Source organism: Gekko japonicus, unplaced genomic scaffold (assembly GCF_001447785.1).
Source record: "Gekko japonicus isolate JY-2015 unplaced genomic scaffold, Gekko_japonicus_V1.1 scaffold1025, whole genome shotgun sequence".
NCBI lineage: Eukaryota > Metazoa > Chordata > Lepidosauria > Squamata > Gekkonidae > Gekko > Gekko japonicus.
The window spans coordinates 384,201-404,576 of record NW_015169203.1 but is presented as its reverse complement, the minus strand read 5'-3'; the positions used below and the strand labels follow the sequence as shown (position 1 = coordinate 404,576).

At 41.0% G+C, this 20,376-nt stretch overlaps 1 protein-coding gene across 2 annotated transcripts in view; it reads right to left on the bottom strand.

Moving 5' to 3' along the window:
* SNTG1 (syntrophin gamma 1) overlaps positions 1-19,734 on the bottom strand; it is a 241,805-nt gene extending 222,071 nt beyond the window's left edge. For both annotated transcript variants that reach the window (XM_015416347.1, XM_015416348.1), the window contains exons 1-3: positions 19,680-19,734; positions 13,376-13,510; positions 2,022-2,078 (exon numbers count right to left, since the gene is read on the bottom strand). In XM_015416347.1, the coding sequence (XP_015271833.1) occupies positions 2,022-2,078; positions 13,376-13,510; positions 19,680-19,706 (219 nt within the window). In that variant the 5' untranslated portion in view covers positions 19,707-19,734. The remainder of the gene's footprint in view (positions 1-2,021; positions 2,079-13,375; positions 13,511-19,679) is intronic.
* Positions 19,735-20,376: the final 642 nt, after the last annotated feature.

Genomic DNA, 20,376 nt, shown 5'->3' with positions numbered 1-20,376 from the left:
ATATAATCAATTAAGTTATAATTAAGTTATGCACAGCAGTCTGGATCTGGGCCTTTATTTAGAAGACATTAACCTTGGTGCCTCTGTTTTCTTCAGTTGCTAATCTACCTTTCTAGCTTTACTCTGTCTCTACCGTAGAAAGTGCTCAGGTTTCACTTCCTTTCCTCCCGCCACATCTATTTACCATAAGTATTATTTTCTTTCCATGAGGAGAGACAAGCTTTGAACATCTACATTGTCCTCCAACTCTCTACTGGGCTTTGCCTGTTCTCATAATTTATTCTCAGCCCCCAGAACCTTCTGATATATATATATATATAAATCTCAGTTTGTATTCATTTGTCGCATTGGAACTTGTTTTTGAGATGAGAGCAAGCCTATTTAACCTATGTGCTCATGTAATATCTCCTCCTCTCCCGTCACACATAAACTATCAATAGGGATGCCAGTCCTCAAGTGGGGGCGAGGGATCCCCCGATTTCACAGGCTCCTGCCCACCACCAGCCGGCTAGCCAGTGGGGGGAAGCCCCACCCCCAAGAGCAACCACCAGCAGCCACCCCTCTCTCTCCCCTCCTGCAAGATTTAAAGGGCCCTCCAGCTGATTGGCAGGTCATGAGCTCCAGCTAATCAGTTGGAGGGCCCTTTAAGTTTTAGCTATAATGCAGCATTTAGCTGCTAACATGATTAAATAGGACAATTTTGTAACTGAGTAGAAAACTGATGAGAGGAAGTCTTAAAATTAGACTGGTTTGTTGAACAGATCAACAAACCAGACTAATTTTAAGACTTCTCCTCTCATCAATTTTCTACTCAGTTACAAAATAAGGAAACTACAGGTCAACTTGTTCTCTGAGTCACATTTTAAAAGATTAATTCTGGGAAATGTATGCATGCGTTAATGCTATTTTGCATTCATGTGCAGTAACTTCAGCTCGCTCTATAGCTGTCTTCAAGTTTTATGTTGTCATTTACATGAAAGGTCTGTTGATCTATACAGTGTTTCAGAGTTGAAGCAAATTATTCAAAACACTTTTCCTTTCTTTCCTTTATGGGCCTTTCATGCCTCCTAAGCTTCACCTTGACACAGGAGAGAGAAAAAAATACATTCTCCTGTGAATTAACAATTCTACCTACAGCAAAATAAAAATGATGAAGAAAACAGTAATATCCAGGGGTCTTGTTGTAGAAAAAGAGCTGCCGGAGCTCATTAGCATAACTCATTAGCATAACTTAAGGGGGCGGGGCTTCACCACGTGACGGCCCCGCCCCCTAGAGGTTCTCTTCCGGAGCTCCGTACCTGAGAGCTCCCCCCCGACTAGAGCCCTGGTAATATCTTTGATTATTGATGACACCCTTTCATGGTTACAAATTCAACTGGTGTAGCAGTTTTATAGTCGAACTCTAAGCAAAATACCACTCTCATAAGTCATTTTCTTCAACTGATATGGAAGGGTGCAACTCTGCTTTGGATACCACTGGTAGTGTCCTGTAGCAAACACAAAAGAAGTCTTAAGGAATCTTGAGAAACAAGCAGATTTATTTAATCTTTTGTGGTCCATGAAAAGTGGTACTTTGATAAATGTATTAGTCTTTACGGTGCCAGAATACCCATTTTATTTATTAATGAGCAACTGTGAAAACAATACTGAATTCCAGATGAGTTCACTGGATGCTCTGTGTGCCTGCCACTGGGATTTAGCCATCATTAATGAGAACTTTCAATTGAAATAGCTGGGAAGAAAAGACTGTGCAGTTGCCTATCTACCTTTTAATTTATGAATCAAACCTTAGAGAACACCCAAGCCAAATTGTAATGAGATGCTGCCTCCCCTCCCTCCTCTATTCACTAAGGAAACCCTGCTGCAATTAAGTAAACAAACTTAGTGACACAATTCAGATCTCATTGACTGCATTGTTACCTGCACTTTCAAACACCTTTTGATCTTATTAAAAATATTGTCTGCAAGACAAAAGACACTAATAATGTAATATACAGAACAGTAGAGAAAATACACACTACCTTTATACTTAATCCAAATCCTCCTACGGTTTGTCTTCTGATTGTTACAGTTCTTTCCTGAAACGACAAACTAGGTTCAGTTATATTTAAACTATTACCTCTTAAAATATCTACAACCAAACATTACTATGCTGTTCCTAGCCTGTGCGTCATATTTTCCAAGGTGAGTCCCAAACTCCAACATTTATTCTAAAATTACCATTAGAGAGATGGGAGGAATCAAGAGTGTTTCCCCCTGTCTTTCAAATGCTCTTGTTCTTATGCACATTATGTGTTGCAGACTGTACTATTTTGGTCAGGGCCATTTATGATTTTTTAAAAGCTGTATTTAATTGTAAAGCAAAAATTTCATAAAATTGTACCAATAAAGGCTGCCACATGCAAAAAAATTAGTCCTAAATGATGTGTATGTTTATGCATCCTTTAAAGAATGTGGAATGTCAGACTGGCCAAGCTATGCAAAGTAACTTACAAGCAGATGCACCTGCAGTCTTTTACCAGTGGCATGGAATTTCTATGTGTGTTGGAAGCTACCCCCCCCCAGATAGGATGCAAATCCATTTTTATTCATGTGGTAATGAGAAATATACATATATCTTTAAATGAAAAAGTAGAGGTGGCTGCAATAATATTTACAAATATAACTAGAAAAAGAGATATGGTTAATATATAGCACAATGTAATTTGTCTAATGAAACCAAGTCTACAGATTACCTACAATCAGGGGTCATTTGAGGGGGGACGCGGGGGGACACCATCCCCCCGGGTGAGGTGCGGGAGGGCGGGGCCTGGAGCTCCCTGCTGGTGCCCGCTGGAGGTCGCCGCCGGCTGTGGGGAGGACACACTTCCAGTGATGTCAGGGGGTGTGGCATATGCTAATGAGTTATGCTAATGAGTCCCCCTAGCTTTTTTTCTACGAAATGACCCCTGCCTACAATTCTTAAGCACTAAGTAACTTTCTTCCTCCTTCAGAAAAAGAGAGAGAGAGGGATTCCTATACCTCTAGTTGTGGAAGACAGCCACTTTTCCATCCTTCTGTAAATTAGGACCTAACCCAGCAAATAATCCAAAGAAACAATTCAGAAATAATGTATCCAAGATTGTTGGCAGAAGATGAATCCAATCAACTGAAACCATTAATTACCAATGGCAAAACATGTGAAACAAGATTCAGCTTGTGATGCCCAGCCTCCCAGTCCAAAATTTCACCATTTTATCTCCTCACAGAATAAAACGCATACAAAAGTGGTGATCCTTCATGCCAATCACAACCAGGGATCCTTGATTGCCCAGACAGTTCTATTCATAAGCTGTCTACAAGTGGCAATCAGCACAGCTGAAATTTTGACAAACGATTGTATTCAAGTAATTTGCATATGTCATGGGGGGGGGAATAACTGACTGCACATGCAAATTCTTATACTACTTCCCACAGCTTCCCCTGCCCTGTCTCTTGTTATCATTTCTCATCATATGTACATCTATGTTTCACAGTGAGTAACTTACAGATATGAGGAGTCCCTTGGTGTATTTTATTAATTTGTTTACTTTATTACAAAATATAAATGAACAATTCAATCAGACAATATAAAACATTCAATAAATAATGCAAAAGGACTAGGATTACAGAATTAGAAAATAATGCAAACAGAAATTGTCTAAGACATGAGATATAATGTATTATATAAATAATGTAGAGAGTGGATTAGAAAGGTATAAGTGTGGTAAAAGCAATATGATGCATACATGAACGATTACATGATTTTGTGTTTTGTTTTGTTTAACAGAAAAGGCAGGTGAACTGTCTAGTTAAAGAATGATTTGGGCACATGCATTCTTACAATTTTTATTATGACTGTTCCCTTGCCCAAGTGAACAAAATATGTCCATTTTTTGCCCAAGTGAGCAAAATACGTCCATTAGGGACAAGCTTACTTCTATATGAAGAAGTAAGCAGTGACTTAGCAGCCCATTTTTGTTGTTGGACCAGCTCCCTCCAGGCCCTCCGGTCTTCCGCCATCCTCTGAAGTTTGCTCAACTTCATGTTCGTTGCATCGATGACACTGTCTAACCATCTCATCCTTTGCTGTCCCCGTCTTCTTTGACCTTCAATCTTTCCCAGCATCAGGGTCTTCTCCAGTGAGTGCTCCCTTCTCATTTGGTGGCCAAAGTATTTGAGCTTCAGTTTCATTATCTGGCCTTCCAGGGAACAGTCAGGGTTGATTTCTTTGAGGATTGACTGATTTGTTCTTCTTGCAGTCCAAGGGACTCTCAAGAGTCTTCTCCAGCACCATAGTTCAAAAGAATCTATTCTTCTGCGCTCGGCCTTCCTTATAGTCCAACTCTCGCAGCCATACATGACTACTGGGAATACCATTGCTTTGACCATGCAGACTTTTGTTGGCAGGGTGATGTCTCTACTTTTTATCATGCTGTTTAGGTTCGCCATCGCTTTCCTCCCAAGGAGCAGGCATCTTTTAATTTCATGACTGCTGTCACAGTCTGCGGTGATCTGGGATCCCAGGAACGTGAAGTCTGTCACTACTTCCACGACTTCCCCTTCTATTTGCCAAGTAGTGATGGGGCCGGATGCCATGATCTTAGTTTTTTTGATGTTGAGCTTCAAGCCCACTTTTGCACTCTCCTCTTTTACCCTGAGCAAGAGGCTCTAGGTCCTCTTCATTTTCTGCCATCAGAGTGGTATCGTCTGCATATCTGAGGTTGTTGATCTTTTCTCCAGCAATCTTAATTCCTGCTTGTGATTCATCTAGGCCAGCATTTCGCATGATGTACTCCGCATATATATTAAATAAGCAAGGCGACAATATACATCCTTGTCGTACTCCTTTTCCTATGCGAAACCAATCAGTTGTTCCATATCCGGTTCTAACTGTCGCTTCTTGGACCTTATACAGGTTTCTCAAGAGACATGTGAGGTGGTCTGGTACTCCCATCTCTTTAAGGCCCTGCCATAGTTTGTTTGAGGCAGCCCATACACTGCCACAAATGTTGTTAGTCTTTAAGGTGCTACTGGACTCTTTGCTACTGTTACAGACAGGGTAACAGGGCTACCCATATTGATATAGCCTGTGAGTAATAATTTATCTCCTTTCAGATGCATCACTGTATCCTAAGACAGTCCAGAGGGTCCCCTGACTCTCAAGAGCAGCTTTCAAATAGAAAGGTGAAGGAAGCAAAACATCTTTTCTCACAGACTGCGCTCCATTTATAGTTCTTGGGAGGTAAGCCTATTCCCCCTAAATCATGCCCAAAGTGGTTCAATTCAAGGCAGAGGTAGGGAATGTTTATGTTACAGTACAAACTACAAATGAAAATGTATCATAAGCATTTATTTGTATGGGTTAGGCCCAAAATAACGACTTTTACAGGTCCCCTCAAGCTTTATAGATTTGACAGCATCTTAAGTAAAGACATTTCCTACCAATCTGTCACACTCCTATGGGACAAGAGGACAACTTAAAACAAAAACAAAAAACCCACTGTCCTTATCCTTAATACTGGGTGGTCCTACAAAACAGTGTACACTTCATTCTCATAGTGAACCCTCCAATAGTATAAGAAAGGAAAATAAAATAGGTATGAAGGGGTCCAGACAGGTGAAGACTTGATTCTCAGTGCTTGGAACCATAAGAGGAAGTATTGGCTCCCATCCCAAAGGGCAACTCTGCGTGGACCTCTTTATTTTCTTCTTCATACAAGTATATGTTTGGCATTCTTTTTCCTACAAGGGAAAAACGTAGCACTGCACTTGGGGATGATGTTGAAATGAAGATAATTATTCCTGGCCTAATTTTCACTGATACAGAACACACAGTATGTTGTTGTGACAGTGAGTATCCTGTGAAAATATGCTTAGACAAAGTCAACTGGACATGCCTGATCAGTGCTACATAATAATTATAAACCATGTGCAGTAAAAAAGCAGTGTTTTATACATATGATTTCTCTTTCTCAGCTAGGATGAACCTAATCAATTTGGATCTCTTCAGTTTCTTAGTAAAGGCTGACATGGAGTCCACTATAACAATTGCTCTGGCAAGAAAAGTAACATACATCATCAGATTGATATAAATTAGCTAATGGGCTATGTGTTTAATCTGCACATAAGGTCCAGCCAGGTTAACTAAATGGAGCACCTCATTTGTTACCTTCTAAAATAATATTCCCAAGATATAGGCTGGCTGTAACACTGTACGGAAATCTACTCATATAACTAAATAAAAATATTATGCATGTGTGCCAAGATATTATTTAAATGTCAGATACAATATAAATAATATTAGTGAAATATATTCAGGAAATGATAAATCTTTTAATAAATAAAATCAGATCAGGTTTGGCAGTACAATGGGGATTCATTGACTTTCTAAGGTTATCTAAGGAAAGAGAAGAAACAATTCAAGAAAATGTTACAGTGCTCCAAGGCCAGTTAAAGCCACACTTAGGCACAGTGTATCAAAGATCTGCTGGAAAGAAAAACACAGGGCTCCTGACCTCTAACCTTTGCCTTTCCTTCACCACCCTTTTTTCTTTACATCTATTTTGTCTTCTAGTATTGTTGTTTTAAATTGTAAATTTGCAAGCAGAACCCATATTTTAAAAAATGACAAATTGTTCAGGTTGGAGCAAAGCACAGAGGATGGGGAAGGGAATTAAACTGCCTCCTTCTTTCTTGTATATCAGCAGAGCTCCATAAGAAGCCCACAAGGCTCTCCTCCATACAGTTCCTCCAGTCCCAGGAATCATCTTTCCAGGACTCAGAAAATGCTGCAGGAATGGAGAGGAATGTTAGATAATGCTATCATTATTACTATTTTAGTTGTTTCACTGGATTTATTATTTTAGTTGTTCCACTGCAAGTCATCTTATTCTGATACTGAAAACAATACTTTAAAAAAAAGTACAATCCATGTTACTCAAATTTATATATCCCAGAGCAAAATTGAGGACTGGGTGTCTATTTGTTCAGTTTTCAAAAAGCAAACTGCTACCCCTTTCCCAATAAAGCACCCCCAAGGGCAAGATTCAATGGCATTACAAGTTTATGGTTAAGTAGGCATAAAGACATAGTAACAGAAATTAGAATGAATGCGAAGACAGATAGCAACAATTCAGAGGCTAAAATGTAAAACATTATGGTTTGAACCTCATGGGATCTTCATAGGACATTTGTTGTTGTTCAGTCGCACAGTCGAGTCCGACTCTTCGCGACCCCATGGATCAGCTCCCGCCAGGCCTTCCGGTCTTCCGCCGTCCTCTGAAGTTTGCTCAACTTCATGTTCGTTGCATCGATGACACTGTCTAACCATCTCATCCTTTGCCGTCCCCATCTTCTTTGACCTTCAATCTTTCCCAGCATCAGGGTCTTCTCCAGTGAGTGCTCCCTTCTCATTTGGTGGCCAAAGTATTTGAGCTTCAGTTTCATTATCTGGCCTTCCAGGGAACAGTCAGGGTTGATTTCTTTGAGGATTGACTGATTTGTTCTTCTTGCAGTCCAAGGGACTCTCAAGAGTCTCCTCCAGCACCATAGTTCAAAAGAATCTATTCTTCGGCGCTCGGCCATCCTTATAGTCCAACTCTCACAGCCATACATGACTACTGGGAATACCATTGCTTTGACCATGCGGACTTTTGTTGGCAGGGTGATGTCTCTACTTTTTATCATGCTGTTTAGGTTCGCCATCGCTTTCCTCCCAAGGAGCAGGCGTCTTTTAATTTCATGGCTGCAGTCACAGTCTGCGGTGATCTGGGATCCCAGGAACGTGAAGTCTGTCACTACTTCCACGACTTCCCCTTCTATTTGCCAAGGAGTGATGGGGCCGGATGCCATGATCTTAGTTTTTTTGATGTTGAGCTTCAAGCCCACTTTTGCGCTCTCCTCTTTTACTCTGAGCAAGAGGCTCTTTAGATCCTTTTCACTTTCAGCCATTAGAGTGGTATCATCTGCATATCTGAGGTTGTTGATCTTTTCCCCAGCAATCTTAATTCCCGCTTGTGATTCATCCAGGCCAGCATTTCGCATGATGTACTCTGCATATATATTAAATAAGCAAGGTGACAGTATACATCCTTGTCGTACTCCTTTTCCTATGCTGAACCAATCAGTTGTTCCGTATCCGGTTCTAACTGTCGCTTCTTGGCCCTTATACAGGTTTCTCAAGAGACATGTGAGGTGGTCTGGTACTCCCATCTCTTTAAGGACCTGCCATAGTTTGTTGTGATCCACACAGTCAAAGGCTTTAGCATAGTCAATGAAGCAGAAGTAGATATTTTTCTGGTACTCTCTTGCTTTCTCCATAATCCAGCGAATGTTGGCAATATGATCTCTCGTTCCTCTACCTCTTCGAAACCCAGCTTGTACTTCTGGTAGTTCTCTATCCACGTACTGTTGAAGCCTAGCTTGTAGGATCTTGAGCATGACCTTGCTAGCGTGTGATATGAGTGCAATTGTGCGATAGTTTGAACATTCCTTGGCATTGCCCTTCTTTGGGATTGGAATGTATACTGATCTTTTCCAATCCTGTGGCCACTGTTGCGTTTTCCAAATTTGCTGGCAAATGGAGTGCAGAACTTTAACAGCATCCTCTTCTAAGACTTTGAATAGCTCAGCTGGGATACCATCACCTCCACTAGCTTTGTTGTTAGTAATGCTTTCTAAGGCCCATTTAACTTCACATTCCAGGATGTCTGGCTCGAGGTCAGTGATTATACCGTCGTGGTTGTCAAGGACATCGAGGTCTTTCTTGTATAGTTCTTCTGTGTATTCTTGCCATCTTTTCCTAATCTCTTCTGCTTCTGTTAGGTCCCTACCGTTTTTGTCCTTTATCATGGCCAGCTTTGCATGGAACGCTCCCTTGATTTCTCCAATTTTCTTGAAGAGATCTCTAGTCCTTCCCATTCTATTGTTTTCTTCTATTACTTTGCACTGTTCATTCAGGAAGGCCTCCTTATCTCTCCTTGCTGTTCTCTGGAAATCTGCGTTCAGTTGGGTAAATCTTTCCTTTTCGCCTTTGCCTTTCGCTTTCCTTCTTTCCTCTGCTATTTGTAAAGCCTCATCAGAAAGCCATTTTGCTTTCTTGCATTTCTTTTTCTTTGGTATGGTGGTGATTGCTGCCTCCTGTACAATGTCACGAACCTCCGTCCATAGTTCTTCAGGCACTCTATCTATCAAATCCAGACCCTTGAATCTATTCTTCACCTCTACTGTATATTCATCAGGGATGCGATCTAGGTCAAACCTGAATGGCCTCGTGGTTTTCCCAATTTTCTTCAGTTTAAGTCTGAATTTTGCAATGAGTAGCTCATGATCTGAACCACAGTCAGCTCCAGGTCTTGTTTTTACTGACTGGATAGAGCTTCTCCATCTTTGACTGCAAATTATATAGTCAATCTGATTTCGGTGTTGCCCATCTGGTGATGTCCATGTGTAGAGTCGCCTCTTAGGTTGTTGGAAAAGGGTGTTCGCTATGACCAGTGTGTTCTCTTGACAAAACTCTGTTAACCTTTGCCCTGCTTCATTTTGCTTTCCAAGGCCAAACTTGTCTGTTATTCTGGTTACCTTTTGACTTCCTACTTTAGCATTCCAGTCCCCTATGATGATGAGGACATCATTTTTTGGTGTTAGTTCTAGGAGGTGTTGTAGGTCTTCATAGAACGGGTCCACTTCAGCCTCTTCTGCATCAGTGGTTGGGGCATAGACTTGGATTACTGTGATGTTGAATGGTGTGCCTTGGAATCGAACAGAAATCATTCTGTCATTTTTGAGATTGTATCCCAATACTGACTTTTGTACTCTCTTGTTGATTATAAAGGCCACACCATTTTTTCTACGAGATTCCTGGCCACAGTAGTAGATATAATGGTCTTCTGAGTTAAACTCGCCCATTCCTGTCCACTGATTCCTAAGATATCGATGTTCAGTCTTGCCATCTCATTTTTGACCACATCAAGCTTGCCTTGATTCATAGATCTTACATTCCGTGTTCCTATGCAGTATTGTTCTTTGCAGCATCGGACTTTCCTTTCAGCATCAGACACATCCACAACTGAGCGTCCTTTCAGCTTTGGCCCAGCTGCTTCACTCTTTCTGGGGTTACTTGTACTTGCCCTCTGCTCTTCCTCAGTAGCATATTGGACACCTTCCGACCTGAGGGGCTCATCTTCCGGCGTCATATCTTTTAGCCTTTTGATACTGTCCATGGGGTTTTCTTGGCAAACATACTGGAGTGGGTTGCCATTACCTTCTCCAGGGGATCACGCTTGGTCATAGGACATAGATACACACTTTTTTCTTCACTGAAATTCTAACAATACCAAACATTATCACAATATTTTTTAAGGGTATCTGTTCATTTATCTTGTATGAATATTTGCTATTTTAATACAGTGAAGAAAAATAGTTTTCCATGCAATTTTGTGTGTGTCATATTGTTGTACTTTCCCCCCCCCTTGTAGGCCTTTCTTCCAAGTACGGGAACTCACATGTTTCCAGGCTTACAAGTGCTCCATGTGTGGGGGAGAAGGGGTGATTGGTCAAGGTGGTCAGCCATTTTTATCTTCCTCCCCCCCGGTACTTGTGACCTGGCAACATGTGGATTCCAGTAGTTGGAAGAAAAGCCTACAAGAAAAAAATGTGCCATGAATTTCCTATAGAACCTACATTAACCACTTGTACCTCCACTACTATAAGGCTGCTGCCACACACATGGAGTTTTACTGTGTGAACTGGCAAAATCCACTTTGAAAGTGCACTGAAAGTGGATTGAAAGTGGATTACTAAGCGTGTGTGGCAGCAGCCTACGTAACATTGGCCCCTGCCACACGGGCAGGAAACTGCAGAGGAGAAGTGTGGCTGTTTGCCCCGGGGCAAACTAACATGCAGTAAAGCGATCAGACCTACTGTGGAGGTTCTGTGGAGGTACTGTGGAGGTTCCATGGCAAGGGAGAGGTGCCGATCACAACACACGCCTGCGCGCAATGAAGAAGCGCGCGGCGCGGCGAACTGGTTTTCTTTTTTTGTGTACACTACGAATGCGCATGCTCCGTTGGGTGCGTGTGCGCATCCACGGAGACGTGGGGGGAAAAAAACCCTTTTCCGCAAGGGGACATGGGCGGGCGCCGGATACCACCGGAAACGCGATCAGACGCCCGCCCTTGCCCCGCAGTTTCTGGAAACTAGGGCTGCTGCCACACACGCTAAGTAATCCACTTTCAATCCACTTTCAGTGCACTTTCAAAGTGGAGTTTTACTGTGTGAACTGGCAAAATCCACTTTGAAAGTGCACTGAAAGTGGATTGAAAGTGGATTACTAAGCGTGTGTGGCAGCAGCCTACGTAACATTGAAGATAGTTGTTTCTATGCACCGACTCTGGAAACCAGGGGGACTATTACTGTAATTTGAATCATATAATTTGAATCAGCAGCAGAAGATGGAAATAATTACAGGTGCATCATTATTCTGCAACCACTTCCTTGATTTCAGCCAAAAGAACTTCAGCAGCAAAATGACAGATACACATGCTGTGACAATATGACACTTCAGCCCAGTACCTATGTCAGAATGTTCCATTTTGCTATATGAATTACACCCGGAGAATGTTCAGGTGTTAAGCTCAAACTGCCAATTCAAATAGCCTGCTGGAAACAGAGCTAGCTTTCTTCCCCCATTTCCCTTCCTATTCCAAGCAGCAGAGAGGGAGAAATAAAACAACACAAGGAGATAAGGAGAGATATCTCTGCTGTAGTCATGTAGGCAATTGTGAAGTCTTTGCCTCTTTCCCAGCCTGGCATATTTGGATAAGAGAGTTGCTGAGAATGAGTGGCCATTCTTTGTGGGAAATTTGGAAGTAGCCATTCAAAGGAGCCGTAAATTAGAGAACAGTCATATACTGGCCATTGGTCTGATCAGACATACTCTAGATATTCTAGAAGAAGAGTAAACCTAAAATAAACATCAAACCTGGAATGAAGAAGAAATTTCTGCCCTTCTCTTAACATCAGAAAGATAAGTAAGATCCAAGGATAAAGGATGAATTTAATTATTTGTTAGTTTTTCTTTGCTCAAATACTGTAGTTGTAGTGCAACTGTATTCTTGTACTCTTGTATGTCTTCACTATGTATATACTTAAAGTAAATTTTTATTCTTCTTTTGAAATTGGAGTTGTTTGGTCTGAATCAATGAGAAAGCCCCATATCTGGCATCACAAGAGAAGCAAGGGAAACTCCACATTCAGAGGCACTAAACCTCTGAATCCCAGAGCCAGGAGGCAACATCAGGGAAGGAAGCCTCTGTGCCCTTTTGTTGGCCCTCCAGAGGAACTGGTTGGCCACTATGTGAGACAGGATGCTGGATTAGATTGGTCTGATCCAGACATTGGTCTGATACAGCAGGTCTCATGTTCTTAAGTTCTTCCCTGCTCAGTGGAGGATATCTTTAACAAGCAAAATTTTAAGCCTGAGGGCTCCGTTGGGATTCCAACACAGGGTGGTGAGTGCAACTACAAAAGGACTGCCAAAGGAGGTGGAGACAACCTCAAAATAGCTGCTACAAGAGGTGGAGCCAACCACAAAATGCCAGAGAGTGAAGTCATACATAATTTGAGCAGTAATTCCTCAATATTTCAGGTAGAAGCCCTGTTTATGAACATATTGTTTAAAATATTTTCTTGCATACACACAGCTTTCCTTCAGTGATTCAGTGATGATCCTTGTGTTGTGGTGGCAGCTGCCCAGCCAATCAGATCTTCAATGGCCAATGAGAATTCCTTCTGGGCAAAAGCCCCACCTTTCCCAGCCCACTTTCTAAAAAACCAACACTTGGTGGGCACAAGGAAAGGTGTTGGAGGGTGCTATAGCGCTCATGGGCAACATGTTGGGGACCTCTATGCTAAACTTCCTCCAAAAATTCCATGTAAGGAGAGGATTCTGATTTTTTTTAAAGAAGGTCTGCCGTAGGCCAACCAACTTAAATTCTATTAGAGGCCTAGCAGTAGCAATGAGGAAAGAGAAGGGGGATAGAGTGTGATAAAAGTTGGGGACAAGTGAATTCCCATTGGCATCCACCAACTAGAGACGAGACCCAGCCAAGGAAATCCCTCATTTCCCATGGTAAAGACAAGGGCCTACCCACTCATTTTACTACAGTCCCATATAGCTAAATTGCAGAGATTCTTTCTAAATCTGTGTGTATTGGATTGATCAAATGATTAATGGACACTACCCAATGAAAAGCAAGAGTGAATTGGGGAATGTTAATCATTAATGAATGTAAAAATAGATAACCCGACATTATTTCATTTTGGAAACAACCAAAAGGGAGAAAATGATACTTACACCGGAATAGAAAGGTTCACCAGACACACAGATCACGTCTTGTTCTTGAATCGTCAAAATATCTTTAGCTAAGTGCAGCCGCACTTTGAAAGGTTCCTGGTTACCATCCTGCAGCAAACAAATCCCTGTCTTTGTCTTCAAGGGAAGAACAGGGGGAAAAAAAGTTTGCCTTAGTTTCCAAATGGCATACTGATAGGTCATGTTGTAGGATCAAAATATTTTTTCTCTTTTTTGTTTTTGTTTTTAAGCTAGTATGGTCAGTAACGCATTAACAGAGACTGGTGACACTCCAATAAATTTCCCATCTTATTGGCTAAAATTCCTACAATTATCACCAACAGACAGAAACAGTGATAGAATGATATGGTAAAATAGGTAAGCAGTAATGTTTTAGCAGCTTGGTTCATGCAATTATGATTTTTAAAGTATCTACTCATCTAGCACACATTTGGTTTCAGCATTACCTGGAACACTAGTCAAGACAGGTATTTCAGCAACCAGTGTCTTAGGGTAAAAGAGTTCAGCCTTGCACATTACAGGGGAATCATTCAGCCAAGCATTCAAATCTGCATTAAGCTCAAAGCCATCTATTAAAAGTATTTCAATTACTCATGAACCAGGAGCCTTTCTGAGATCACAACAGGGCACTGAAATGGTAAGAAGGATGCCACTTGATTATAATCCAGTAGCTCTTACCCATCAGAAACATGATTTCAAATGTGTTTATGATCATATCTTGTATTTGTTGACTGCTGAACTAATGCATGTCTAAATTCAGCTGGTCAAAAGCAACCTCTGGAAGGAAGCTTTCCGAGCCAGAGCATGACATATATCTTGATAATTCAAAACAGATGTGAAACAAGCCACAGAGTAATTCCCTAGTGGTGCCAACCTCCAGGTGGGTCCTTGAGATCTCTTGGGTTTGCAAATGAGTTCCAGATGACAGAGATCAGTTCCCCTAGAGAACATTGCTGCTTTGGGGGGTGAACTCTATGGCGTTATACCCCACTGAGCTCCCTCCCCAAACTCCACTCCCAAAACCTTCAGAAACTTCCCAGTCTGGAGCTGGCAATTCTTCAGTGCCCTGTTAACATATCTTACAATGTCAATGATACTGTGTTCCTACTGCTTTAACCACTGTTTTCAAAAGGGGCACTTTCCTTCCTTATACTGGAGATCAGATACTTGTTAAACCTCAACACACACTTTTCACGCTATGCGTATTACTAAGGCTCAACCAGTTTTTCCTATCAGTGAATCTTATACCCCTAAGTTTGATATATTGCTGCTCAACTACTCATGCCTGCCCATCCATTCCAGGTATCTCTGCCCAGTTAAGATAGGGTTGCCAACACCAGGTTCAGAAATACCTGGAGATCTGAGGGAGGAGCCTGGGAGAGTGATGTTTAGGGAAGGACCAAAGTAGGGTATAATGCCATGCTGTCCATCTCCCAAAGCAGCCAGTTTCTCCAGAAAAAGTGGAATAAAAGTTTTCAATATATAAATAAGTGAAGCATATATCCTGGAGATCAGTTGTAACTCCAGTAGCTCTCCAGCCACCAAGTGGAGGTTGGTAAACTTACTCTTAGGGCTGCTAAAACTTCCCCCACTTCATCTATACACTGCTCCAGATTAAAGATATTTGGAGGTGGATCTGTCTTTTTTTACTCCTTCATAATCATAAACTTCCACCTGTAACAGTAAAAAGAGATAGGAATTGGACCACACAAACACAACAGAAAGGGGAAGTATACCTGCCTTGAGTATCATACCCCAAAGTTACACCCCAGTACGAACCAAGCAGTTTGACACTCTATCCCCCATGTTAGGAGACTGCATACAATTTATATCATCATGCATTTAGAAGGATGACCCTACTAGGGATGAGAATGAACCAGCTCACAAACCTTTTTTTGTCATGAACTTTAGCCGGTTCATGGTTTGTGAACCGAAGTTTGTGAATTGCAGCCCAGCCACAAACCTCCACAAACTTTTAAGGCAGTTTGTGGAGGTTCATGGGGATCCCTGCTTTCTCCTCCTTGCGAAAGCCACCAAAACAGCTGAGCTGTGGGAGCAGGCTGCTCCCAGCCATTGAGCTGTTTAGATTGAAAACAGCTGAGCCACTGTAGCACCCTGTTCCCATGGCTCAGTTGTTTCAGCCTCTTATCGGCTGTGGGAGCAGAAAGCAGGGGTCATGAACCCACGTGAACTGGTTCGGTCTGTGAACCAACTTCCTGGTTCATATCAGTTCATGGTTCCGCCATGAACCATAATCTGAACCACAAAAATGACATGTCAGATTACAGGGAACAATAAACTGCTACATAAAGGTATGGCTTTACACATTGTGTATGTTTTAATTTTTGCAAGTAACATACTATGTAATATGTCCATAAAGTACTGGAATTCGATAAACCAGCTGTAGCATTCAGACTTATTAATTAATTGAGTGGGGGACACACCCTGTGCTTGTACAGTATATAAGCTTCAAGAGATCGGCAGAAATTTGAATCTCCAAACATATGCCGTATTCTCACTTCCAGCTATAAACAGAGGATGCACTACCAGAGCCTAAGAGAGCATCAGTTATAGTGATAAGATCCTACACACAGAGCACAAGGCTATATCAAGAAAACATCCACACAAGGAAATATTTACTCGGGTATGCTGAACACAACTGGCCAATTTCTTGACCCATCACTTTTTAGTCTGCTGTGGTATTATAAACTGGCTTCAGGGAGACAAGACAAATAAAATGTTGCCTTGCCCCTGGCCAGCAGATAAGACTAAGGTACTAACACTGAGTTAACTGAAAAATTGCTTCTTTCTATGTACAATTTATTGAATAAGGACATTGTCAGGGCTTCTATCTTGGATACTAGGAGAGGAGAAGTGAGACATTTTAATTATTTTATACATTCCATCAGCCAAAGAAAGTAAGATGTGGGAAAACACTTTTTGATATAAACCTCACAGGATCTCCTAATAGGAGCTGTGGACAAGCCCTAATACCTCACAAATAATCTGAGAACTGCCTGAGGTAAGATTATGTTTGGAAAATATTAAATTGTTTATATAGTTGTTCTGCTTTACTTGACTGCACACTTCTGACTTGGCTGATTACCCTATAAAATCTCCTGAGAAGCTTTATGGAAAGAGCTGTGGTAAGAATTAAGTGGCACATTACTATATAGCAGAAATAATTAGGCATCACAATGAAATTACAATACAAGTCAGCGTTGTGATGCATGTGGGCAGAGTTTATTTATACTTTGAACAAGGAAATAAAGCATGAGGGGAAAAAGTCATCCTATTTGGGGCTATGACTGGTTGCACCTGTGCAGAAATCTAATTTACATGAGTAAACTATTATGTAGTGAGGTCACAGTAGTCTCTCTGTAACCATATGGAAACTACTGCTGCTTTAAATTAAACCTTCAGTTGCATTACATCCTTTTGCACAAAGCAACAACGATGAACATAAATTAGGTACACTCTTAAGAAAGGGAAGAAAGATGATTTAAGATCTAATAAAACTTTTTTTAAAACCACCCTTACTGCTAAATATGCTCAAATTAATTTTTTGTGTTTATTTTCATATAACCTCAACTCCTGATAAGCTCAGAGACAAAAAGAGAAGCAAAGTATGTTGCTGCAGCTTCTGCTCACTGGTGACGGATGAATACCCCCACAGCTTGATTCAGAGCTCAGCCTGGCAAACTGAGCTACTCCATCCCACCCACAATCTGAATAGTAACTCATCCCCCTCCGGCCAAATTCTGCACTCTGAAATCTATCAAGGGGATCTAAATCTCTCCACCAAATCATCTGAAGTGATGCACTGTATTCATGGTGCTTGGGGGAGGGCAACAGTGTGAGGGGTTCTAGTGTCCTGGTCCCACTGCTGGACCTCCTAATGGCACCTGGTATTTGTGGCCACTGTGTGACAGAGTATTGGACTGGATGGGCCATGGGTCTGATCCAATATTGGCTTCTCTTATGTTCTTATGATCCCCCTCATGAACGCTCTCACCTAGTCCTATTCTATACCACTGCCAATCTCCCTCTCTCCCTTCCAGCTCCTAATACAACAACAGCAATTTCCCGTGTAAAAGGGAGATGGGGACCATAGTACTCTAGTGTACCAGGTCTATATCAGGTGCCCATAAAACCATGTTTTCTAGCTGAGACATCACTAGTACAGGAACTGGGGTGTTAGGAGATGGGGATGAGAAGGAGAAAGAAGGCAGAAGCTTTGTTTTCACTGCTGCTTCTTCAGGGCCATTGGATATGTTTTGGAGAAAGGAAGAAAGGTGCTGGGCAAAGTAAATTTCCTTCTTCTTCAGGCTTTCTCAGAAGCCTACACACAGGAAGCACAGGGAATTCATTTTTAAGGTAGATAATGATCACCTTGTAGGTGAGCACTGTAAAGAATGGGAAACTCTTTTCCTTAGAAAAATATACACACCTCTGGGAACCCTGCAACCCCTGAGTAATGTTCAGGAAGGTTTATTTCTAGTGCTCTGCAACATCTCCAGCCATGTTCTGCTTAATTCCCGTCTACCCATATTAACATTCTGTAGGATCTATGCTAATCAATGATTTGAAGCAGGGCAGGGGGGATAAAGTATTCTGACTGCACTGAAACTCTTCTTTACACACCTGGCCCGTTCACACAAAAACACATGCAAACCTATTCCAGAGGACTAAAGTGAGTGAGCCAAGCCATACACCTCTAGGACAAGTAAAAGAACCTACTAAGAATCCACATACATTTACACATGGAACTGCCTTCTACTGAATCAGACCATTGGTCCATCAAAGTCAGTATGGCCTACTCAGACTGACAGAAGCTCTCCAGGGTCTCAGGCTGAGATCCTTCACATCACCTACTGCCTAGCGTCGGATTCGACTAGCTTTTGAGCAAGGGAAACCTTTACCTTTACTTATATAACTTAGAAAGGTTTCATACCCTGAATGTTTTCCTTTTGACACAATTTTACAATTGCTTGACAAACCATAAGGGTACTATCATGTATTAGCTTGAACTATCCCCTACTCTCTAATGTGAAAACAAAATTTTGTAGAGGAATGTGTGTAGCCAGGCTCAGTACAACATTTAGGAGAAAGGAAACAATGACAGATTTAATTTAAAACGCCAAAATCCAGGGACAAATTCTGAGGAGGAAAATTTCAGAAGCATTCTCAGCAGAGTATTTTTTAATGGAATGATTTAAAATAAACTTCTCAGGGTTGGTCTGCCAAGTATATGCCCCTTTGATTCCAGTACTCTAGGCCCCTGACCACCTCCTTTTAGAACCAACCCATAGCCTCTCCAGTCCCTATACAATAAACCTACGTTAGGCTTATTCTCAGCCCCACTTTTGTTTCCTTCTGGGTCCTTAATAAGCTCTAAAGATTTACCATAAATGGCAATATATTGCAATTTTTGCTCACATCCTCATTCATTTCCACTAATCCATTCTTCTTTATGTGTGTTGAAACAACCTATTCTGTTTTGTCCCCAAACCCATATTATCATGTTAGTTTATGCATTGTAATGCAACTCATTTAGTCAAATGAAACATTTTATTACAATAATAATATTGATGATTTCATTATGTATGTGTTTTTAATCTAACAACTTTTCATCTTTTCTACCATCTTCCTGCCAATTATAGAATCTGGAAAGTACACAAAACTTTAGTGTATTCAGATACAAAGTTGGGAGATATGTGTAGTAAGCCATGGGTGGGAGACTGAGGAACCATGTAGTAGCCTTGGAACATTCATAATCCAGTACTCAAAAAAGAAATAGAAGGAAATCTGATAACACCCCAAAATAATTTTCACAGTTCTTCTTAGTCATATGGACATTCTTAGATATGGGGGAAATGGAAGGGTGAACTGGTGCTTTCACAACTGATTTCCAGCTGACAGAGATCAGCTCCCCTGGAGAAAAGGGCTGCTTTGAAGGGTGGTTTATATGGCATTGTAGTATGCTGAGGCCCCTCCCCTCCCCAAACCCCACCCTCTCCTGGATCCACCCCCCAAATCTCCAGGTATTTTCCAACTCAGACCTGGCAACCCTAATGACAGTGTTCTCCATATATATAACACACTCAATCTGTTCCATATGTTTGAGATTCAGAAGAAATTTTACATTTATGTCTAGTTAGCTGACACCTGATTTGTCATCTCTTAAACATAATTAATCCAAAGATATTTCTTACTAAAACATATAGAACATAATGTCCACTATAGGTATTCCTCCCACCTCCAAATTACAAACATTTGGCATTACCTCTTCACACGCAGTCCTGAAATCCATGTGCTATGGCACAGAAGAGGTATTTGTCTAAAAGAAAAGAAGCTTTTATTAGAATCAAGTTACCAGCTATTAAATGTTGAAAGTAATGGACAAAAGCAGGAAAAAACTGCATTATTGTATCCAACTGGACTCAAACTTTGTACTGCTGCTTCAGACCAACATGGATACCCACCTGAATCTGTATGCATAGGTAATGATTTGAGAGCAGCAGTGATAAAGACCAAAGGAATATATCAATTAATGTCACAGATCTTCCTCGTTTTGATGAAGCATGCTAAACTGATTAAGTATGATTAAAGGTGAGTTGATCCTTTCAAATACGTCCTGATATATTAGGCATTCCAAATTACTTTTCATTATGACTAAACTTTTAATTTTTTGGACTGTATGTCAACTTTGTATTTTGGATTGTGACCACTGAGGAAGGCCCTTTGGGGCCGAAACGCGTTTGGTTCAGTTGCACAGCACTAACCCATCTATGTATGAATGTTGAGAAGTTTTTTAGGTCTGATTGTGAATATTTTAAACTTTTAATAGAACTCATATTTTATGTTCTGTCTTTTTAAAATTTACTTTCTATAGCAATAATGTCTACAAAATAATTTTAGCATCAGTGCTTATAAACGTCCCTCTTGTACTCAATTGACTAATGTTCCCTTTTTATCCTAAA